We start from the raw sequence: 22,261 nt of genomic DNA, 5'->3' as shown, positions 1-22,261 counted from the left end.
TCACAGGTCCCTTCCAACTTCTGTTACATGATGGCCACCATGTATGTATGTATGTATGTATGTATGTATGTATGTATGTATGTATGGTATTCAGCTTTGTTCGGGTATTTTCCCATGTCATTATAGTTGTGCTTTTAAAGTTGTAGTTTCGGCAGAATCTCATCTGCCATCAGAAGCCTGTTGCTACAACTTTAAAAGCACAACTATAATGACGTGGGAAAATACCCGAACAAAGCTGAATACCATACATGTAAGTACCCGTGAAAACTTAAGAAAACAAATATATAGATATAGATATAGATATAGATATAGATATAGATATAGATATAGATATATAGATGTAGATGTAGATATAGATATATAGATATAGATATAGATATAGATATAGATATAGATATATAGTCTCTCCCTTTGGATGCCTCTGAGTCCAGAGCAATTCCCAGAACTCAACTGGGAAAGGGCACATCTGCCAATTTTTTTCCCCAAGTGAACATTTATTACATTCCATTTTTCCCCAAGTGAACATTTATTACATTCCATTTCTGCATCTGCCTATAAATATGTTTTAGACATTTGCATAAACATTCATATTCTTTGTCCTCAGCATAAAAGTTTGTGGTTATTTTTGCACAATTTTCTATTATACAAGATACAAGTCTGCATCCCTGGATTAGCCATTAAGCAAAATAAGCACAAGTTTAAGGCACCAAGGGAAGTCCGGGCACCACGAAGGGTTTTTCTTTAAGGCTACCCTGGCCTTAACTCTTTCACTGCCACAATCAATTCAGTTTTCAGCACTTATTGAGTCTTAATGTCTTGTCACCTGAACAATGGAAGAGCTAAGGAGCACCTTTGTTAGGTCATGAATAGGGCATCGATTGATCTTAATCCAGCCAGCATGTTGCAAGCAATTTCCATTAATCTACACTTTTTTATACTCAAGTTTTCCTGCAAGCCTTTTTTACCTGACAGGTGGATTTTGGTGAGCCTATTTTAATATAGGGGCGCGGTGGCATCACAGTTAAGATGCTAGAATAATTGACCGGAAGGTCAACAGTTTGAGACCCAAGCACTGTGTGACAGGCTGAGCTCCTGTTCTTGCCCCAGCTCCTGCCAATCTAGCAGTTTGAAAGCATGCAAATGCAAGTAGATAAACAGGTACCACTTCAGTAGGAAGGCAACAGTGTACTTCTTGTCATATAGTCATGCTGGCCACATGACCATGGAAGCATCTACAGACAGCTCTGGCTCCATCGGCTAGGAAACAGAGATGACCACTGCCTCCTTGAGTTGGGCACAAGTGGACAGAGGGAACCTTTTCCTTTAAAAAAAAAACCATTTTAAAATAGACTATTTGGAGAGTCTCAGAGCAAGCCGTTACAATGTCATTCTGCCTCATGCCTTACTCTGAAAAATGCAAGGTAGATCAGTGGTTCTCAACCTGTGATCTGCGGATGCCTGGAAGACCACTATGCCACCACAGCGGGGAGGGGGGTTTAACCTGGAAATAAGGAGAAACTTGCTGACAGTGAAAACAATCAACCAATGGAACAGATGTTGCCTTCAGAAGTTGTGGAAGCTTCATCACTGGAGGCTTTCAAGAAGAGATTGGATTGCCATTTGTCGGAAATGGTGTAGGGTCTCCTGCTTGGGCGGGGGGTTGGACTAGATGACCTGCAGGGTCCCTTCCAACTCTGATTATCTGTTAAATCTTGAGTTAAGTCTTAGGGGTCCGTGACCATGGTCCGTGGGCCAGAAAAGATATTTCAATGGGGCCCATGGTGAAGAAAAGGTTGAGGACCACTGAGATAGGTTGTTTATTTGTCTACCAAGCCAAGCCTCGCCTATCTCTACCTATAGGCAGCCCTAAAATACCGCCCAGAATCCTTGCGCCCAACACAGCAGTGGTTCTTGGCATGCTTCAAAATCAAAAGGATTTGCAAGTACAAAACCAGCTTTTGATGAAAAAAGCTGGAAGCACAGCAGTGTTAGGTGAGGCCCGGATTCGCATCTCGCATACGCATAGCAACTGCTCAAAGAGAATTTGATGAGTGGGTGGGAATCTTGGCCACCACCTCATTCAGGGAGGGAATGTTTGTTTCCTTCCTTTCATACAGTTCATGCTGTGTTGGCCTGGCTTCTGGCTCCTCCAGTGCACAAGCATAAAAAGACATTGAACCCAAGCACCCAGCTTTCCACTGCACAATCCGACCTAAGGTTTGGTCCAGGAAGGTTCTTGTCTCTTGGAACAGAATTTTGGCGCAGGGCCTGGCAAATTCGAACTTAGCACCCTCCCTTCTTTATATATTCATCCGAAGGAAACATAACCTCACACCCATGGGTTTCCTTTCTTGAACTACCTTTAGATTAACTCCCAGTGAGTTACAATTGCTCCTTCCCTCCAGTCTTGGGGTGGCAAATTTAGTGGGAGAGCAGCGTTTCTCAACCTTGGCCACTTGAAGACATGTGGACTTCAACTCCCAGAATCCAATTGCCAAGCGTCTGGATCACATGACCACGAGGATGCTGTAACTGTCATAAGTGAGAAAAATGCTCATAAAACACCTTTTTTCAGTGCTATTGTAACTTTGAACAGGCACCAAATGAACGGTTGTAAGGTGAGGACCACCTGCATATGTTTCTAAACTTGGAAGGCTCCATTGAAGAAAAAAGGAAACACAGATTTATCAGTTTTGTTAAGAATTGTTATTGTTAATTTGAATTTAATAGAAAATGTCCATGGGGAAAAAAAAACTAGAAATGTCATTAAATTCTGTGGTTTCGTATCAGAAGATCGTCATACCAAAAATCCCCACCCACCTTTTATTCCACTGTTATCCCCCCCCTCACCATGAATTATTTTTTCTGTGATAACATTTTCGTGAATTAATAATTATCTCAATTTGGGTGGAAAAGAAGGGCATCACTTCTCCCGTCTTCCTGTTATTTATTCATATATATGCCGCCCATCTGCAAAGTAACTCTGAGGCTTACCATTAAAATCATAAATGTGAAGGTATTAAAACCATTTACTTACATTAATATTAAAAAATTACTTATGTATTGCAGTGATCCATGCCAAAGAATAGGGCAGATGGGACTCGCCATCATAAGAAGTGACATTAAAATGACAACTTGGTGTAAAAGTGAGAACAGTCCAGGGAAAGGGAATATTTTGCTGGGCACCCTCTACTCAGTGTTAACGCTTTTAACCTTTGAATGGGGGAAAAAATTAGCAGCATTGATGATATGTTGAAGCAAAGAAGCCCCAGGAATCTTGGAGCTGCTTAAAACTGAACTTGGGTTTATACTAGCAGATAAGCTCCACTTCCAAAAGCTAAGCAACCCTGAGCTTGTTACAGCTTAATTGTGAATTTTATTTTAAAACATTTTGAAGGTTGCCATTAAAAAAAACAAACACCAGTCTTTCTTTGGAGGGCCAATTGAAATAACTTGTCCTGATCCTCCTTTTCACGGTGACTTGGTCCTATCACAGCAAAAAAGACCTGCCTTTAGATGGCGTCAGTGGAAGAGGAGGAGGAGTTAGTTTTGGTGAAAAGGCAAGAGTGGTTGATTTTTTTTTCCCTTTTAATTTAGCCTGGCAAGAGTTTCCTCTTTTTTTTTTTTAAAGCAACCTATTGCACTCCACACTACTTGCTAACCTCTCTCAGAGACCTTTTGTATTTGGAAAAGAGCCTTCCTCACTCCCTGTTTGCTTGAGAACTGCCTGCATGTCTTTCCTTCTTTTCTTTCTTTTTTAAAAACCTCCTTCTTTCTCTCTCTTTCTTTTTTCTTCCCCACCTCCTCCAGCTGTGGCTTAGGAAAAGCCTTGCCCTCAAAAGTCTGGAGCACTTTCTGACAAGAAGAAGAAAAAAAAAAACGAATTGGGGGCAGCCAAGAGAGAGAGAGAGGAAAAAAAACACACAACCCACTTTCACAAAGGGTAAGCAAAATTATTCTTTCTCTCTGCTCCGACCCCCCCTTCTCAACCCTTCTCCAGCCCTGGCTCCTTTGGAGTTTGCCACCCCAGCAAGGCTCAAAACCCCGCGCCAGGATTGGGACCGTCATGCAACCGAGTTGGTGGGGCTGAGCACCGGCTGCCAAGGTTGCTCCAGCTGAGAGCGGTAAGGTCCTGAAAATCGGGCAGGATTCCTCACCTTCTGGGCGGGTGTGGGGAAGCATGGGGGGGGGGGGGCAATGCTTGCCAGATGTTCCCAAAGCTTCACACGTATGCAGAAAACGGCCTGTCATTGTTTCTCGTGAGCCAGCAGACTGGGCTGCTGGTGCTTCTTTCGCCGAAGCTTAGCCTCCACCATCTGGTTGCAAAGTTGCAATTTCCATCTCTCTCAAGACTTTTGCTTTGACTTTTCTTTTTTCTTTTGGGTCTGCTTTTAATTACCTGTCTTCTGTGGCAGCCTGTCAGGCGGTGTGGGATTATATGTCTGCCTTTCCTTGCCCTGCCCTGCCCTCCGACTAAAAGCACGCTTCTCTCTCTCTCTCTAGCTCTTATCTCTTCGCTTTTTATTTTTTCTTTTGATATGGCAATCTCTCCATGTTTCTGGATGGTTTTCCAAAATACCCCCCTGGAACAACAAATTAACGGTGGTGCTAATTTTGCAAGAGCTGCTGGAGAGCTGGCACAGCCTCTACAAATCATATGTTCCTCAGATTAGATCCTGGAAAAACATCTTCCCACCCCATCCAAAATAAAATAAAAACCCCAACCACCACCCATTTAATTAATCCCTTCTTGGAACATATTCTTTTAATATATTCAAGTAAACATTTGTCAAGATGAAAAGCCATGGATTAGAAGTGCAAATAACAAGAGCTTAATAAAAGAGGTTCAAGCATTCAAAAGTTTGGAATTGGGTCAAGATTAGAATCCAAATGTTTGGGAGCTCAATGCTTTGGGGAAATTTGCATACATTCTGCTCCTAGTTTAATAGACATGCAAAAGCAGAAGTGAAACTAGAATTATAAAGTTGAAAGATAACATTATGAGTTTGCTCCCCACCCCCTCCTGCCAGCAGAAAGGACCTGCTATGAACCCTATCAGACAAGACATTTGGGTGGGCAGGGTCCAGAAGACCTTTCTGTGCCTTGGCTCCTGAGTTTGACCTTCTGTAAGAGCCTGAAGACCTGTGGCTCTGTGTGTGTTGAAATCACTCTGGGGGTGGTTAGCTAGATTGAAGGAAACAGCCACCTCTTGTGGTCTTCGGTTCTTTTCTCCCTCCCCCCTATCTTCTTTTAATCTTTTAATGTTATATTTTTAGTATAACTATGATTATTGCTATTACTGTTTTACCTTTGAATGTTTATATAAGATGCCCAGAGTCGCCTCAGGACAAAATGAGCAGCACATAAATCAAATAGATGGATGGATGGAGAGAGAGATCCTGCAAGATGACCTCTTTCTACTTAAAACTTTGTATGAAAGCAAGTCCACCAATTTTTAAAGCAGGAGGTTTTTTTTACCGGTGAACCATCATATCAACCAATCCTTCTTAAAATATAACTAAAATCCCTTCATGCTGCACATAAATCCAATATAAATGAATGAATGAATAAATAAATAAATATCCTGTTAGATGACCTCTTTCTGCTTAAATCTTTTAAGGAAAGCAAATCCGCTACTTGGACTTTCTATCAGTGGGTCACACATATCATCAACAAATTCTTAAAATGTAGCTAACATCCCTTTGTTTTAATTAATTGAACCCATCAATTGGGGCCCTATCCAAGCAGAGAGAAGAATTTACTTCCTCTGGGTTGGACCTAATCTGCACATCCAAGATAAATACTTCATCCAAGGTGGAATTACAATTTCTGCCTTTACATTTTGCTAAATTTTGTCATGAAGTTCTTGGATTAAAAACAAGTGTAAAAAGATGCTGGTATGAGAAGAATGTGCATAGAACTGAACTGCACAGAAAAGCATGGAACTGAAATTTTTTTTGAAAGCTTCTATATCTCAAATATATCATGCCAGAAAATGTGTTCTCAGGTGTACCATTTATGTGTATATGCGTGGATATATTTGTATATGTGAAAAATGTACACAGAAAGATTGTTCTGCTGAATATTAAAATGTGAGCTAATGCAGTTAATTTAGGAAAGGAAAACAATACACTGGTAGAAAATTATAGGACACATTGCTTCTTCCTAATTTTGTCATCTGGAATGACAGACAGTAAATTTGATTTATTTATTATTTTATTAAGTAGATTTGTACCCTACCCTTTATTTTTCTTCTTCCACTATAGTGTTATCCATTCAAGTCTACTTTCTTTCTACTCACTATATCCATTGGCTCAAATGTTTTTCTTTCCTTCCTTCCTTCACCCACCTACCCATCTCCATATAGCCAAATTGTACAGAGAATCTGAGATTGTGAAAAATATATCTTTGAGTTATGACTGGCTGCTTTGTTATGACTAACCCCAAAAAGGGACATGACCTGGATCTAAAATTCTGATAGTGCCCCCTCCCCTTGCAGTCACATGACTGGACTTTGGATGCTTGGCAATATGGCTGCATTTGTTGTCATTGCAGTGTGTTGCAATTACATGTCCACGTTTTACAACAATTTTGCCAGAAAGCAGCACTAACTTCCAGTTTTCAGCAAAACTGCTTAACAACCACTGCATTTGCTTAATAACTGTTGTGACTGTCATAATAAAGGTTGTGTGACTGTCCTATTACAACCATTATGATCCTAATGGGCAGACTCCATTACAGTCATTACTCCAGAACTACCTGTAGGTGCTTTCTAAAGTGAATTCATAGCAGATGGCTGAATTATTTTGTTGCTGTACTATGCAGTATCTCAAGTCACAATTGTTGGAGAATGAGCAAAATAGAACTGGAATGATTCTAGTTTTGTTTGTAGGCTTCCCAGTTGCATCTCTCTGGGCAAAGTGGCTGCCTTCCAAATACATAGCAGGTGGAATTCTGGGAAATGTAATCCCAACATTTATAGAAAGTACAGTACCAAGCTGAAATAAACTGAGATTATCTCGGTTTAATAAAAAAAATTCCCATGTACATCTGCCCTGAAGGTGCTGTGGTGATGGCAGCAGAGAGTGGGGGAATTTTTCTTAACTAACTCTCTGACTCCCATAAAGAAGAAGATTTAGGTGAAAACTCGGAGAAAAGGAGCAACTGAGGGATGGATTCCCTCAGAATTTTCTTCATTCTGCTTGAGACCTTCACCATGTTAAATAAATCACAGGTTCCATTCTACAAACATGAACTACAGAATGGAAAGTCCTGCAGAAAATGTCTTCGTAGTTTTGCTTCGTAGTACAAAAAGATTTTTCCCTTGGGGCAAAATCAATCCTCATCTGCTTTCCATTAACTTATTCTCAATCCAGAGACCGGGCCAAATAGCTAAATTCTCTCCAGCTCTGGTGGTGAAAGGAAGAATAGCTTCCCTGAGCCCTCCATTCCTCTCCTCCAGAACAATATGTGTGGAGGAAGAGGAAGAGGAGGAGGAGGGGGGAAAAGAAAAGGTCTACATCAGAGTAACTGTATCTGAGTTGCCAAAATTCAGACATGCACTAGAGGGCAGCAAAGAGAGTTGTACTCTCTCTCTTTGCTGCCCTCTAATGCAGGGGTCTCCAACCTTGGCAACTTTAAGACTTGTGGTGGACTTGTGGTGAAGTCCACAAGTCTTGAAGTTGCCAAGGTTGGAGACCCCTGCTCTAATGTTTGCGATTTTGCAGCTCTGATATGAAAGCCCCTGTCTTAAGACAACCTTCTGGTGCTCCCCAGATGCAACCAGACAAGTCCAAATAGGCTGAGTGGAAATGCTGCTACATGTTCCAACACATCTGGAGGACACCAAGTAGGAAGGCTGAGCCAGCTATTTCCTGAATCTGCAGAAATTTAAAGCATGAATCAAAAAATACAACAGGACGAGAGGCTGGGGGGGATGCGGGTAAAAGACAGGATGGTGTGGGGGGGTGTTGGGTTGGGTGTCCATCAGCTGGGACTAGGAGTTGCTGAAGGGTAATGAGAAGTAATTATTCATAAGCTCCCAAGGGAAGCTGCTTCACACACTGAAATGTGAGGCAATTAATGAGGCTGAGGTAAACCAGGCCTCAGCCTGGAAATCCTGGAAGGCTGACAAAGTAAAAATGCTGACTTCAGACAGGCATGCTCTGAGCTGAATTCCTTTCTTGCTATCCCTTTTTCTTTCCTTTTCTTCTCTACCACCAGTCACACTTATCAGCTGAATTTCTCTTTTTTCTGTCTCATTGCCTTTCCTCCCCATGCTCCATTAACCTGTTCCGCTTTGCTCTTCCATCCATTAACTTTGCCAACCTTCTGTTTCCCTCCATTCTGCTCAAATCTGTTCTCGTTCCTTCTTCCCTTCTCTTTCTTTTTCTCCTCTACCAATGTTTTTCTTTCTGCGCAATGTCCATTTAGTATTTCTGAATTGCCTTTTGCTTTTCTTCACCCTTTCTTCTCCATCTTTTCTCCATTGGTTTCAAGAGGAAAAAAGCCCACCGAAGTCCAGAAATTTGAACATCTTTCTCGTCATCCATCTGAAAAATGTTTTCCCATTAGCATTGGCCCATTTAGTGCTTTTGTAACTAGTTTTATTCCAGAACTTAAAAAAAAAAAGTTTGAAGCATCATGTTTTATTTTATGCTCTGCACACATACCTCCCGCCCACCCCTTGTGTTCAGTCATGTCCAATTCTCAGAGATTGCATGGATAAGTCCCTGCAGTTTTCTTGGCAGGTTTTCCAGAAGTAGTTTGTCACTGCCTCCTTCCTAGGGCTTTGAGAAAACGACTGGCCCAAGGTCATCCAATTGGCTTCATGTCCAAGACAGGGCTAGAACTCACAGCCTCCCAGTTTCTGGCCTGGTGTCTTAATATGGTAAGATAGATAGATAGAATTCTTTATTGGCCAAGTGTGATTGGACACACAAGGAATTTGTCTTGGTGCAAATGCTCCCAGTGTACATAAAAGAAAAGATACATTTGTCAAGAATCATCAGGTACAACACTTAATGATAGTCATAGGGTACAATAAGCAATCAAATCATACTAGGAAACAGTCCATATAAATCATAAGGATACAAGTGACAAAGTTACAGTCATACAGTCACAGGTGGGAGGGGATGGGTGATAAGGAGTGATGAGAAGATTAATAGTAATAGTAGTACAGACTTTGTAAATAGTTGGATAGTGTTGAGGGAATTATTTGTTTAGCAGAGTGATGGCGTTTGGTAAAAAACTGTCCTTGTGTCTAGTTGTTCTGGTGTGCAGGGCTCTATAGCATCGTTTTGAGGGTAGGAGTTGAAACAGTTTATGTCCGGGATGTGAGGGGTCTGTAAATATTTTCACAGTCTTTTTTTTTGACTTGTGCAGTATACAGGTCCTCGATGGAAGGCAGGTTGGTAGTAATTGTTTTTTTCTGCAGTCCTAATTGTCCTCTGAAGTCTGTGTCTGTCCTGTTGGGTTACAGAACCAAACCTCAGTTAATCACATATGAGACAGTGATATAAGTTTCACCTCTGTTTTTCCATCACTCAGCTCTGCCCGGCTAAAATGTTGCAGGTAATCCTCAACTTACAACAGTTAATTTAATGACCATTCAAAAAATATGACTTATGACCATTTTTCACGCTTATGACTTGTTGTAGCATCACCATAGTCATGTGATCAAAATTCACATGTTTGGCATCTGACTTGTGACCATTGCCGTATCCTGAGATCGTGTGATCACCCTTTATGACCTTCTGACAAGCAAAGTCAATGGGGAAGCTAGGTTATCTTAACAGCCGTGTTACTAATTTAACAACTGAAGCGATTCACTTAACAGCTGTGGCAAGAAAGGTTGTAAAATGGGGCAAAACTCAAGTGTCTCACTTAACAGAAATTTGGGGGTCGATTTGGGTCTTAGGTTGAGGACTACCTGTATTTTAATATTTACTGTCGTTTTTCCCTCCCTTAAACTCTGTCTTTTTCCTGCTCTGCCCGCTGCTACTGTCATTTCTGCTCACTATCCAACCTCCTCCAGTGCAATGCTACAGAGAACCGGCATATGCTGAAGGACGAGACCCTGCTACAACACACCTTAAACACCCCACGTCCTCACTGCCTTCCAGAGAGTGGCTGAGGATGATCACGAAGGACCCTGGAACCTCTCTTGCAGTGGCATAAGTGGTGGCTCAAAGAAAGAAATGTTGGGGCAGAGTCGGTCAACTTGGTCCAACCTAGCTGACACTATAAAGAGCCCTGCCGCCCAAGATGGCAACGGTCTGGAGATTTCTCACCTGGACACTTGTCTCGACCATGTCTACAGGCAACCTTCCTGGCTACACCTTTCAGTCACAAGGTACAGTGTTACTGGCCCAAAGCACCAAGTTAATGACATTTGAAATCTTGTTCTTCTAGTCCTTAAGCCAGAAGTCTCCGAACTTGGCAAATTTAAGACTTGTGGACTTCAACTCCCAGAATTCTCCAACCAGCTAGGCTGGCTGGAGAATTCTGGGAGTTGAAATCCACAAGCCTTAAAGTTGCCAAGTTTGGGGACCCCTTGCCTTAAGCCAAGGGTGGACAACATATGGCTTACCGCCATACAGGACTTTCAGTCTTGTTTCTGCAAAGATCACACTGCTAGCATTCAGGCACTAGCCATTAATCTTGGTAATGCAATCATCATCATCTCCTTTTAACGATCCCATAATCCCTTGCGGGATGGAGTCTGGGCAACTGAATGGAGCTGAGTGTTTACTGGCCAGATGCTCTTCCTGTCGCCGATGCAGGGTTTTGTTCATTTTGCATTGGTAGCGCAATGTTTCACCATTATTCTGTGGAAATAAATCATGAAATAGAACAGGTAGGTGAATGTTCCAAAGGAATTATGCAGAGTGATAGGGCACAAAAGGAGAAGCACTGCACAACCTATAGATCATTTTAATCTTTCCCTTAATCAGGGTACTCATCTTTATTAACAAAACTCTTATCACCAAACTTCTGATAATAAAATAAAATAATATGTTATACTTTTCTGCACGCACACGGTCCAAACATTTGGATGTGAAAAAATACAGCTTTATTTTCACTAACTTGTCCATCTTTTAAATTTATTTATTGCCTTGTTATTGAGTTAACGGGTGAATAAAAGAGCACATATATTCCTATATTATGTATTTGTTATTCTTAAATATTTTTGAAAAATAAAGTTGAACCGTTCAATTGTGTCCGACTCCTGGCGACTATAGGCAAGGGCTCTCCATGCCACCTTGTCAAATGCAGCTTCTTTTAGTTGTTGGATGTTCATCTTTGTATCAGTTTTGATGTTGTCAAGCCAGCATATTCTTTGCTTGCCCCTTCTTCTTGTTCCATTAACCATTCCTAGTACCATTGACTTCTCCATTCTCCAATGAATTCGCATGCATAACACAGTCAAGGTAAATCTGGCTTCCGGTTTGAGCTTCTTCGGGGACAGACCGAAACCTCGTCTCTCCGAGGCTTCTATCCGTGCTCGCTGCTGGAGCGCCCCGAGCCGGCTGGTTTTGGGGCTAAGCCACCCCGTAGAGGTGGTGAAGAGGGGGGAGACTGCCTGCAGGGTTGAGGAGAGCCGCATCTCTCCTCCCCAGCTGGCCATTACTCCCTTTCCCGAAGGCGGTTGTAGCGGTGGTCAGAAATGGCCACCACAAAGAAGAACTCGACTGGAAAAGAATGTGCAAGAGGAAGATAAGAAGAGAAAGTTTTGGTTGACCGGGTCAAACAGCAAAAGCAACAAATAAGGTACCTTGGAATTTAAACTTAACAACATTGTTCCCAAAGAAGATTTTGAAGCTGCGAAGGAGAGAGAGAAGGGAAAGGATTAGGGTTTTTTTCTTCCCTTCCTTATACTGACAGCTAAGAGACTTAAGCAAGAAACTGAAAAAAAAAATCTACTTTGACATTAATAGGCATCTAAGCTGAAAATAAAAGTCAAAGGGATAATAAAGATTTCTGGACATTTAAAAGTTTTTAAAAGCTGGAAAGGAGAAAAAAAAAGAATAGAAGGGCAGGATCTGGAAAAATGGAGGAGACTGCCTGGAATTAAGGAATGGAACTGTAATTAAAAGGAACTTACAGTGAAATTTTAATAAGATTCCTCAAAGATACATTTTAATGGAAACTTGGTAAAAAAATAATAGAACCCCAGGAAGAGAAAGTGGAAAAAAGAAGCAAGTAGAAACAGCCTTGGATTATTTGGATTACTTGGTGATTTTTGGTTTTTGCATCTAGATAACTAAAATTAACAGTGATTGTTTAAGTTTTTTAAATGGTATCACTCTTAGAAGAACTGAAAACGGAACTTAAAAAATGGAAAGAAGACGCACAAGAAGGGAGAAGTTCTTTTGGCTTCGTGTTTCAATTCTTAGAAATGGAGATCTGGAACTATGAGAAGCAACAAGCAACGCTTGCAGAACAAGAAGATTGGGACAAAGAAGAAGCCATATTTAATGATCAAATAATTTTAAGTGGGGGGGAAAAAGAAAAAGGGGGAAAGAGAGTGAAAGTTTAAGATTAGAAAAAACAACCAAAAAGAAGAAGAACAATTTGAAAGATAAGTATAATATTAGAAAGCAACAGAAGAGGGGATTACAGATGAGAGAGTTAGAAGTAGAGAGACAAGGGGGTAAAAAGGGGAGGGAGAAGAAGAGGAGGAAGAAGGCAAGGAAAAGAAGTTGTAAAAGACAGAAACAAGAAATGGAGAAACAGGGAAAAGATATAAGGATTGTAACCATAAGTTTGTTTAGAGATAATGGGTGAAAATTTAATTGTAAAAGGGATTCTGCAAAGGTACATAAGATAGCTTTGTTATATTACAAATAGAAATAACTTTAGAAAATATGATGATGGATAAAATATTTATTGTAATGCAGTGGGATGTTTGTTAATAAATAAATGAATTTAAATGATTGAGAGAATTAAAAGGGAACATTTTTAATTATTAGTAATGATTTATAAAAATATAAGTGAGAAATATGGGAAAAAAAAGAATTAACTATGGAAAGTTTATAAGTGTTCCCAAGGAAGTATGATATTCAATTGAAAAGAAATGTTAAAGATGTTAAGATTTTAATGCATATTAATGATAAAATTGAATGGGAATGGAATGTGTTTTATATATATATATATATATATATATATATATATATATATATATATATATATATATATATATATGTGTGTGTGTGTGTGTGTGTGTGTGTGTGTGTGTGTTTCTTTTTAAGAATATAGTGCCTATTTTAAGAATGTACCAAGCAGAATTCGATTGGAAGTTATGTATTATATTGAATGTTATAATCTTAAAGCTATACATTGAAGCTTAAATAAGAGCTTGAATGGATAAAATTAAAGGATATAAATGTGTCACTCTAATTGGTAACTACAGGGAAAAATTTACTTAATAAGAAAAGATAATGTGAAATTGTAACAGGACAGACAAAAGTATAAATATAATGATTTGAATTGAGATAATTAAAACAAAGTTGAGAAAATTAGAAGAGGAGAAAAACTATGTAGAAAATATAAAATGGTAATAAGATATGGAATAGAATATAAAAATGAGCATGAAATTGAGTTTTGTGTCTGTATGAAGAAGTGATAACCTGGGACCATGCTGTTTTCAAAAAAGATGTTTTATTTGTATTTTGTTTTTGTGAAAACCCAAATAAAATTTTCAAAAAAAAAAAAAAAAAACAGAGTCAAAGTAAATCAGATGTAGTCTTGAGATTTTGGTTTCTAGTGAAGTGACTGGTTGTATATAATTCAACACCGCTGTTAGCTGCTCTGGCTGTCTGTGGTTTTATGCCAGCACCATAGTTCAAAGTTGAGCACAGGTAGTCCTTGACTTACAACAATTCACTTAGTGACTGTTCGAAGTTACCACAGTACTAAAAAAAAAAGAACTTATGACAGTTCTTCACACTTATGACCACTGTAGCATCCCCATGGTCATGTGATCAAAACTCAACACACTTGGTAACTGACTCGTATTTATGATGGTTGCAATATCCCGGGGCCATGTGATCACCTTTTGTGACCTTCTGACAAGCAAAGTCAATGCGGAAGCTGGATTCACTTAACAACTATGTTACTAACCTAACAACTGAAGTGATTCACTTAACAGCTGTTGCATGAAAGGTTGTAAAATGAGGCAAAATTCACTTTACTGTCCCGCCTAGCAACAGAAACTCAATTGTTATAAGTCGAGGACTATCTGCGAAACTAATTTTCTCTGAGATCCAATGTATAACTACTGTATGTGTTTTTATTTTATACATATAAACATATTTTCTTTCTGAGATCAGGTATCTTGATCTTACCAAACTCTCAAAAGGGTCCAAGGCATTAAAAGGTTAAAAACCAGAGGTGGTATTCGGCGGGTTCTGACCAGTTCTGGAGAACCGCTAGCGGAAATTTTGAGTAGTTTGGAGAACCGGCAAATATCACCTCTGACTGGCCCCACCCCCATCTCTTCTCCGCCTCCCGAGTCCCAGCTGATCAGCTGGGTCTTCTTTTGTTGCCCTGCACAGGAGAACGGAGCTGGAAAGCAGGTTAGTGGGGTGGGGAGGGAATGGGGATTTTACAGTATTCTTCCCCTGCCACGCCCACCAAGCCACACCCACAGAACCGGTAGTAAAATAATTTGAATCCCACCCCTCGTTAAAAACCCTGATTTAAAGACCCTTTGAGGGCAGATCACCCCCCTCAGTTACTCTTTTCCTGTCCTCTTCTGCCTTCACAGAAGAATTTCTCTCCAACCTCAGCCACTACGAGATTGCCTTCCCCATCCAGGTGGATCAGAATGGTGACTTCCTCAGTTTTGATGTAAAAAGCCATCGGAAATGGAGGTCCCGCCGGAGTGCAGGCCACCCTTCCTACGACACACCTGAACAGCACGTATTCTACAAGGTCTCTGCCCACCGGACCCAATTCCTCCTCAACTTGACATTGCACACCAACTTGCTGGCGAGACGCTTCCGAGTGGAGTATTGGAGAAAAGGTGGAGTAGACTACCAACATGAGTTCCACGAAGATTGCCACTATGCTGGTCATTTACAAGACGAGTATCTGAACTCAAAAGTTGCTATCAGTAATTGTAATGGTCTGGTAAGTGTCTTGTTTTCTTCCCTAACTCTGCTGGCATTAACAGAAACAACCATTTGCTGGTCATTTTGAGCAATATTTTTGCTGGGCTCCAAAAGACATGCTGAATCAATCCAAAGCAGCTGGGTCTTATCAAACGGAAGAAATTGTAGTTCATTATAAACATAACCTTACAGGTAGTCCTTTATTTACAACCATTTTTTAAGTCCTTGACCAGTGATGGGATTCAAATAATTTAACAACCGGTTCTCTGATGATTTCTTCCAACAACCAGTTCAGCAAACTGCTCAGAAAGTTAACAACCAGTTCTCCCAAACTGGTGCGAACTGGCTGAATCCCACCACTGTCCTTGACTTATAATCACTTATAACTAGTTCTGAATGTTCCAACACCGGAAGTTTTTAAGAAGAGATTGGACAACCATTTGTCTGAAATGGTATAGGGCAAGGGTCTTCAAACTTGGCAACTTTAAGACGTGGACTTCAACTCCCAGAATTCCTGAGCTAATATGATTGGAGGAGGAATTCTGGGAGTTGAAGTCCCCAAGTCTTAAAGCTGTCAATTTTGAAGACCCCTGGTATAGGGTTTCTTGTATAAGCAAGAGGTTGGACTAGTAGACCTCCAAGATCCCTTCCAACTCTGTTATTCTATTCTATTCCATATTCTGTTCCATATTCTGTTCTATTCCATATTCTGTTTCATATTCTATTCTATTCCATATTTTGTTCTGTTCTATTCTATTCTGTTCTTTGTATTCCCTATTTTATTCCTATTCCATTCCATTCTATTCTATTCTTTTGTTTAGCATCTATTCAAAGTTACAACAGCACTGAATAAAATGACTTATAACCAGTCCTCACACTTATAACTGTCACAACATCCCCATGGTCATGTGATCAAAATTTGGGCACTCGCCAACCAGAATGTATTCGCTTAACAACTGTGGCAAGAAAGGTCATACATACAATGGGGCCAAACTCACTTCAGTGTCTTGCTTTGGGGTTGTAAGTCAAGGACTATCTGTAAAAATAAAATAAAGATAATGACAGGCTGGTGAGTTGCCTGTGGGAAGGGGAGGGTGTGGTTAAATTCTTTCTTCTCCCCAAAAATGTCTACAAGCCACCTGCAACTGTGATGGCTATTTGCAAACCACACCAGTATGGCAAGAAACAGCAGCTGGGAAGGCAAAACATTTGCCAGGAGAAAATAGCATAGCATAGCATAGCATAGCATAGCATAGCATAGCATAGCATAGCATAGCATAGCATAGCATAGCATAGCATAGCATAGAATAGAATACCTTTATTGTCATTCCATGAATACAATGAAATTTGAAAGCTATTCCAGCACAGTGCCCCAAACACCACATCACAATCACACTACAAGTATTTAAAATTAAAATAATTAAAATAATAATAATAGGACTAAATCACAAATGCACTGTTTGATTCAAGACAGTTATTGCCTTGGAAAAGAAACTGTTTCTCAATCTATTAGTCTTCATTTTAAGACACCTATAACGCCTCCCTGATGGTAACAGATCGAAATATGAATGTCCAGGATGAGAATGGTCTGTGGAGATTTTTAGTGCTCTAGAGAGGAGTCTGGTCTTCACAATCTCTTCCAAAGAAGAAAGAGAGCAACCGATGATTTTTTTGTGCTGTGTTTATAACTCTCTGGAGCATCTTCTTATCCACTGCAGAGCATCCAACATAACACACCGTTACACAATATGCCAAAATGCTCTCGATGGTAGACCGGTAAAAAGTAAACAGCAACTTCTCACCCAGACCACTCTTTTTCAGCAACCTCAGAAAGTGTAGGCACTGTTGGGCCTTCTTTGCAGTGGTCATAGTGTGGACCGACCAAGTAAGATTGTCGGAAATATGAGTTCCTAGATATTTAAAACTATGAACTCTTTCCACACAATCTCCATTGATATATAGTGGGAGAGGCTCTGCTTTGCATCTTCTGAAGTCTATGATCAGTTCTTTGGTCTTTTTGATGTTCAGGGTGAGGTTATGACTCTTACACCACAAGACCAGTCTGAGGAAAAGGGACAAAGGTAAAGCCGCCGATTCCTTCTGCAAAAATCCAGCGGCTCACCGGGCGACAGCAAAGAGTTAGTTTTCTGCATTGCTTTGCCGCCCCCTGGGCGCCATCCATATTTTTGCCACTCCAGATCCGATAGCAAAAGTGACCTCTGTCCTCCCAGACTTCAGGCTGTTCAGTTGCTCCATCATAAAAACAAATGCCTGCCGAGTCCTCGTTTTTAACATTGCTCAAACTGCTTCGTTGCCAAACGGCTCCTACCATTAGGAAGTTTCTTCTCATGTTGAGCTAAAGTGAGCTTGATGGCCAAATCCCACCCATTTGTTTAAATTCCTAATGCAGCGGTTCCATTTCGGAAATGAGGCCAGGTAACTTGAAGAGAACTTTATAAGCATCCCCTGGAGCCTCTGTTCTTTACCTCCTCCTCCTCGCCCCGCTGTACCACAAACACAACAGCCCCAACTGCTGTTACGCTCCACGCCAAGAGTTTTCTTCCCCCTTTCCAGCTGCCTCCCTCCATCCACTGATCCTTGAGTTTCTGGCAACTTCCCGGCAAACTATCCTCACACTACCTCACTTGTGTTTGGAATGATGGCCTCTGGCCAAGAGCTACAAAGCTTTCATAGGAAGCGAGAAACCACTGCTGGCCCATCACACCCCCTCGCAGGGCGGCTGAAGTTGAATGCTTAGCTGCAGGCACACAAGAGCGATTCAGGGTTTGTTGTGGTGAGGTTGGCAGAAGCTGGGGGTTTCAAAAGATCAACCGCTGTTTAAATTTGCTAAATTTCTTAAGAACTGCTTTTAGAAGGAAAATAACACCCCTGCTATTCTCTTACGCTTTTTGTTGTTGTTTTGTTGTTGTTGTTCTGCAGTTATCTCAAGTTAAACCGGAGCTGCAGAAATATGTAAGAGACAAGGAATGCATAAGAGCCTTTGATATATAACAGCTCTTGACAGTGCAGGCCATCCTTGACTTACATCCATTCGTTTAGTGGCTGTTCAAAGTTAACAATGGCATTGAAAAAGTGACGTGACCAGTCCTCACCAGTGGTGGGATTCAAAAATTTTTACTACCAGTTCTGTAGGCATGGCTTGGTGGGCGTGGCAGGGGAAGGATACTGTAAAATCTCCAGGCAGAGGTGGTATTTGCCAGTTTTCTGAACTATTCAAAATTTCCGCTACCGGTTCTCCAGAACTGGTCAGAACCTGCTGAACATCACCTCTGGTCCTCACACTTTACAATAGTTACAGCACCTCCATGATCATGAGATCAACATTTGAGTGTTTGACAACTGGCATGTATTTGCAATGAGGTTTATGTGATTGCCACTTGCGACTTTCCCAACCAGCTTTCAAGCAGCGAAATCAGTGAGGAAAGCCAGATTTGTTTTATTTATTTATTTATTTTATTTGTCAAATGCTTATAATATAGTAGAAATAAGAATAAATATAAGTATAAATACATAGGTACTAATAATTGGGGACAATAGAACAGGGGCACAAGGCACAATTGTGCGCTTATGCACGGCCCTTACAGACTTCTTAAGAATTGGGTGAGGTCAATGGAAGTTAGTTTGAGGGTAAAGGAATGGGGGTTTGAGGATGTAACAACAGAGTCAGGTAGTGAGTTCCAGGCATTGACCACTCTGTTGCTCAAATCGTACTTCCTGCAATCAAGTTTGGAGTGGTTTACATTAAGTTTATATCTGTTGTGTGCCCTTGTGTTGTGGTTGAAGCTGAAATATTCATTAACTGGTAAGACATTGTAACATATAATTTTATGTACTATGCTTAAATCCAATCTTAGCCGGCGTAGTTCAAGGTTGTCTAAGCCTAGAATCTCAAGTCTGGTGGTGTAGGGTATTCTGTCGTGTACAGAGGAGTGTAATACTCTTCTTGTAAAATATACTTCTGGACTCGCTCAATTGTATTAATGTCTGATATACACTGCGGCTTCCAGACAGCAGAGCTGTATTCAAGTATTGGTCTAGCAAAGGTTTTGTATGCCCTAGTTAGCAAATCAGTGTTACCAGAGAAGAAGCTTCGTAAGATTAGATTTACAACTCTTAAAGCCTTTTTTGGCAATGCTGTTGCAGTGAGCTCTGGCGCTTAGGTCATTCGATATGAGTACTCCAAGGTCCTTGACGGAGTGAGGGTCGTCAACGAGGTCACACCTGCCTAGCTTGTATTTGGTGTATTGATTTTTTTTTTTACCGATGTATAGGGCAGAGCATTTGTTGGTTGAGATTTGGAGTTGCCAACTGTTTGACCATTCAGACACATAATCAAGGTCACGTTGAAAGACAGTAGCATTTGCTTAACAATAATCGAGCAAAAAAAGGTCATAAAGTCAGGTGCAACTCACTTAATAATCACCTTGTTTAGCAATGGAAATTCTGGTTCTGTTTTTCAGCTGATAGAAATAATAGAGGAAGGGGTACTACTAACAAACAGAGTCACCTCACCTGTTCACCCATCTCCTGGGGCTCCCAGGCCTGCTGTCATAACTTGAGGTCTTGAGGGACCCTCGCAAGCTCAGAAGCAATGAGGCCATCCTCACTTGGGAGGGGAAAAGATCCCACAACAGAAAAGGCCGCTGGAAATTGGTCCTTAGACAAGAGAACCCATAGCATGCCCACTCTGGATAGGAACAACTCACCATGGCCAACTTGCCGCAGTCAACTTGCCACGGGACAAGTCAATTCAACAAATACAAAAGTTAAATTAAAGAAAGTAAATTCAGAAATACAAATATTACAATAATTTCAGTGAAAATGTGGTCACCCATAATAAAAGTAACTGAACGAAATGATTAATGCAATATTGAATTGTTCTGTGGCAAGTTGTCCTGTGGTGTGTTGACCATGGTGAATTGCTCATGGTGAATTGGCCTGGTGAATTGGCTGTGGTGAGTTGGCCATGGTGAGTTGGCTTGGTGAGTTAGCTGTGGTGAATTGGTCTAGTGAGTTAGCTGTGGTGAATTGGCCGTGGTGAGTTGGCTTGGTGAGTTAGCTGTGGTGAATTGGTCTAGTGAGTTAGCTGTGGTGAATTGACCATGGTGAATTGGCTGTGGTGAGTTGGCCATGATGAATTGGCCTGATGAGTTGGCCGTGGTGAGTTAGCTGTAGTGAATTGGCTGTGGTGAGTTGGCCTGGTGAGTTAGCTGTGGTGAATTGGCCGTGGTGAGTTGGCCGTAGTGAGTTAGCTGTGGTGAGTTGGCCATGGTGAGTTAGCTGTGGTGAATTGGCCGTGGTGAGTTGGCTGTGGTGAATTGACCGTGATGAATTGGCCATGTGAGTTAGCTGTGGTGAATTGGCTTTGGTGAGTTGGCTGTGGTGAATTGACCATGATGAATTGGCCATGGTAAGTTAGCTGTGGTGAATTGGCCGTGGTGAGTTGGCTGTGGTGAATTGACCATGATGAATTGGCCATGTGAGTTAGCTGTGGTGAATCGGCTGTGGTGAGTTGGCTGAGACAAGTTGTCCCAGACCCTGCTCTCAATTTGTTGGATCTGGTAGGAGAGGTGGATTAAATCAGGACAAGTTGCTTCCTCAAATTACTGTGCCCAGTCACATGCCCTGATATGGGTTACAGATTTATTCCAAGTGCATCCACCTTTTAATTAGGTTATGTAATTTCATAGGTGCTCAGGATGCTCATTGTTTGTTCCTTTAATGTCATTTAAATTTTATACACTTTGTATTTGTTTACTTCAGTCTTGTCAGACCATCATAGTTGCAAGCTATTTTTAGGTGTTTATGTGAGAAGAAAGAATTTACTCATACTTCCCCATGAGAAAAACACACTATCCTCTACCTCAGATGCTTTTTATTTTATTTATTAGATTTTTATCCCACCTTCATTACTTTATAAGTAGCTCATACATAATACTCCTTCCTCCTCCTATTTTCCACACAACAGCAACAACCCTGTGAGGTGGGTAGGGCTGAGAGAGAGGGATTAGACAAAAGTCACCCAATCAGATTTTCATGCCTAAGGCAGGACTAAAACTCCTGTCTCCTGATTTCTAGCCTGATTCTTTAATCACAAATGAAACTGGCTTTTTTAAACTGAAAAGAAAGTGGTACTTTGAACGAAACCTTTAAAAATGTATGGTTAATGCAGAATGGTATTTCAAAGAATGAGCCCTTACTTACGTACCTATTCAGGCCTTTCCAGATGCTTTTTTTTTGTAATACCCACCCCCTCCCCAAAAATCAGACTGAAATTGAGACAGCCATCTAAGTTGTAAGACCTTAATGAGCTAATTCTCTGCCAGCATATCTGGTATACAATCCATGTCCCTTTTCTCTCTAGATTTTTGCTTTCTCAATTTCCTATCCTGTCAACAAGGTGTTGAACTGACACTGGCAATGACTTCAAACCCACTATTTGCTGCGGCCTTGGACAGTCACTTCTTCTGTCCCCAACCTATTGCATAGGGGTGTTGTTGTGGGGAAAATAAGATGAGGGAGTGTTACATAGATACATCTCCTGCCCTGAGCAGGCAAAACATTGATCTAAAAAAATAACCAAGTCTGCATGTGGAAATCACCCCACTTAAAGAAAGTGGGAGAACAGAGACATTAGACTGAATATATTAATTGTGTTGTTTCAAAGGTGTTTTTTTTTTCAAGAGGCAACTGGACTTTCTTTCTTTCTTTGTTTTTTCCTTGAAGAGCTTTCACTTTTCATCCAAGAAGCTTCTTCAGTTCTAGAGCCAGTTCTTCAGTCAGAATGAGAAGCAAAATGTCTTCAAGGTAAAAACAAAGAAAGTCCAGTTGCCTCTTTTTTGGAAAAAAAACACACCTTTGAGACAATGCAATTAATAAATTAAGCCACAATTAGGAGGTTTCACTTCTCATCCAAGAAGCTTCTTCAGTTCTAAGAGCCAGTTCTTCAGTCAGAACTAAAGAAGCTTCTTGGATGAGAAGCAAAATGTCTTCAAGGAAAAAGCAAAGAAAGTCCAGTTGCCTCTTGAAAAAGCATCTTTGGGACAACCATGAATTGGATGACTAAGAATCTCCATAGATATTAATTATGTTCTTTTTATTGAATGCAAACATGCAGTTTCCTG

The 22,261-nt window shown here is 40.7% G+C and overlaps 1 protein-coding gene across 1 annotated transcript in view; it reads left to right on the top strand.

Annotated features, from left to right (window-relative positions):
- Positions 1–3,543: 3,543 nt before the first annotated feature.
- The window catches only part of ADAMTS10 (ADAM metallopeptidase with thrombospondin type 1 motif 10), an 82,234-nt gene continuing 63,516 nt past the window's right edge, over positions 3,544–22,261 (top strand). The window contains exons 1-3 of the mRNA XM_087951384.1: positions 3,544–4,124; positions 10,037–10,354; positions 14,771–15,135. Of these exons, the coding sequence (XP_087807510.1) occupies positions 10,267–10,354; positions 14,771–15,135 (453 nt within the window). The 5' untranslated portion in view covers positions 3,544–4,124; positions 10,037–10,266. The remainder of the gene's footprint in view (positions 4,125–10,036; positions 10,355–14,770; positions 15,136–22,261) is intronic.

Source organism: Notechis scutatus, chromosome 1 (genome assembly GCF_049901735.1).
Source record: "Notechis scutatus isolate UNSWTSFEM ecotype Mainland chromosome 1, rNotScu1.2, whole genome shotgun sequence".
Lineage (NCBI taxonomy): Eukaryota > Metazoa > Chordata > Lepidosauria > Squamata > Elapidae > Notechis > Notechis scutatus.
This window is presented reverse-complemented; position numbering and strand designations above follow the sequence as displayed.